The 2,464-nt window shown below is 35.0% G+C and overlaps 1 protein-coding gene across 1 annotated transcript in view; it reads left to right on the forward strand.

Annotated features, from left to right (window-relative positions):
* The first annotated feature begins 516 nt into the window (after positions 1-516).
* The window catches only part of LOC100636128 (lipase maturation factor 1-like), a 5,204-nt gene continuing 3,256 nt past the window's right edge, over positions 517-2,464 (forward strand). Inside the window, 3 exon segments of the mRNA XM_020003523.1 lie at positions 517-538; positions 869-1,017; positions 1,063-1,151. Of these exon segments, the coding sequence (XP_019859082.1) occupies positions 892-1,017; positions 1,063-1,151 (215 nt within the window). The 5' untranslated portion in view covers positions 517-538; positions 869-891.

The following is a 2,464-nucleotide window of genomic DNA, read 5'->3' on the forward strand; positions in this document are numbered from 1 at the left end:
TGTTTAAAAAATAATAGTGAGGAATTCATTTGCACAACTGCATACAAAAATAAGCCCAACTTTACAAAGACACTAGTTTGAACTACCAAGTCATAAAACACTGAACTTAAACAATCCAGAGGGTTTTAGCACCTCTAGCCTGACTAAAATTACTTATTACAAATGCAGCATTACCTGTAAATACAAATACTTGACTAAAACTCTCTCTAAAGACTGCAACAGGACTGTGCTTTATATAAAGTCACTGGTGAATTTTTAACCCTTTACGCGCCACTGAAAATGATAATTTTTCACTAGTTGTTGGACAAAAACGAAAAGGTATTGGATCTTGATATTTGACCAGGATAGTTTCTGTATGTTTTTCTGCTTATAGAGTAACTAAAAATTCAGTTTTGAGAAATTTCATTTTTTTTGTTGGAAACCCTACCATAGCTCCACCTGTGATTCACTCAAATCTTCCTCTTCTGAGGGAAGAGGTTCGTCAGATCATTCCTCTCCTCCTCCTGCTATTCTGAGGTGGAAGCATCTTTGTATGGAGGTACAGAGGCAGGCCTATCAATCATGCATGATGATATTCCACGTGATACCATGAGTTTGGAGTATACGAAAATCTAAATATAGATCTAGTACGGACCTAGAGCAATCAATGGAAGAGTCCGGAAGAGTCTTGAGAAGATTTGAACGTTAGGAAGAGTTCTTCTTTATCATCAGTGGATCAAGATGAAAGAAAGCTACTTGCTGGCTCGTACTGGCTAGTGGACGTATCTTTGTACAGAGTTATTAACTACTAGTAATAAGTGATAATACATCCTCATTCATTGTGTATTGTATAATGTGTGTACATTGTTAGATATTCATGTACATGTAGGTTGGGAGTCTCAGTTACTTGAAATGGGTTTCCTTGCAATGTTCTTATCTCCAGTTTTGAGTTTGAGCCAGTTTCCACGTCACACACCCACAAGCTGGACCAATGTCTCAGGAAATCGCTGGATGATATTCTGCATTATGATTGGAGCTGTAAGTGAGAGAAAGGATGTGATTGAATATTGGAACCTTCTTTAGGGTTTGATAAAGATGAGAGGTGATAGCTGTTGGAGGGACTTGACTTGTATGAACTATCATTATGAGGTTTGTACATTGTATATTGTATAGTGTGTGATGCTTTAATGTGGTGGAGTTTCAGTTTAACAATGAAATCTAACGGCAACTTATGCTGGTTATAAATCAATCTCAGATCACAAATGTCAGTGCTGTATGGGCATCCATGCTTTTTAAGAAAATGGCTCTGAAATCACCCTCAATTTTTATTACATTTTTTGATACATATTGATGTCCTTATGCTGTGTAGAAAGTTTGAAGTGATTCCGACTGAAAATTTTTGAGTTATGGCCATTAAAAAAATCTGCTAATTTTCAAAAATTACCCTGTACTATAGCCCATAGTTTTTCAAAAAATGGCTTCAAAATCACCCCCCCCCCCCCATTTTTATTACATTTTTTGATACATATTGATGTCCTTATGCTGTGTAGAAAGTTTGAGGTGATTCCCACTGAAAATTTTTGAGTTATGGCCATTTTAAAAAATCTGCTAATTTTCAAAAATTTCCCTGTACTATTGCCCATAGTTTTAAAAATGGCTTCAAAATCACCCTCCCCCCCCCAAATTTTTATTACATTTTTTGATACATATTGATGTCCTTATGCTGTGTAGAAAGTTTGAAGTGATTCCAACTAAAAATTTTTGAGTTATGGCCATTTTAAAAAATTGGCCATTTTAAAAAATTACCCTGTACTATAGCCCATTTAAATCGGGTCATCACCCTCAAATCTCATTGAAAAAGATACGGTAACTTACACAAAGGAGCATAATAATAATACATTAGCCTAATAATAAAATAACAGAAGAACTAAACGCATAGTACAATAGTAATAATAATAATATGATAATAATAATAATAGTGGGTATATGATATAGTTTAAATAGAAAGCCTTGCATCAGAGATGATACGAGACATGTCCTCCAGACAGGGCTGGGATGGTGGGCTGGAATATGAGGAACGAGAACCTCTCAAGCCCATGGTTTTTTCCAAAAAATGGCTCCAAAATCACCCAAAATTTTTATTACACTTTTTGATACATATTGATATCCTTATGCTGTGTAGAAAGTTTGAAGTGATTCCGCCTAAAAAATTTTGAGTTATGGCCGTTTTTAAAAATCAGCCAATTTTCGAAAATTACCCTGTACTATAGCCCATGGTTTCTTCCAAAAATTGGTTCCAAAATCATTCCCAATTTTTATTACTTTTTTGATACATATTGATGTCCTTATGCTGTGTAGAAAGTTTGAGGTGATTCCGACTGAAAATTTTTGAGTTATGGCCATTAAAAAAATCTGCTAATTTTCAAAAATTTCCCTGTACTATTGCCCATAGTTTTAAAAATGGCTTCAAAATCACCCCCCCCCC

This window comes from Amphimedon queenslandica, unplaced genomic scaffold (genome assembly GCF_000090795.2).
Source record: "Amphimedon queenslandica unplaced genomic scaffold, v1.1 AMPQUscaffold_12626, whole genome shotgun sequence".
Classification (NCBI taxonomy): domain Eukaryota; kingdom Metazoa; phylum Porifera; class Demospongiae; order Haplosclerida; family Niphatidae; genus Amphimedon; species Amphimedon queenslandica.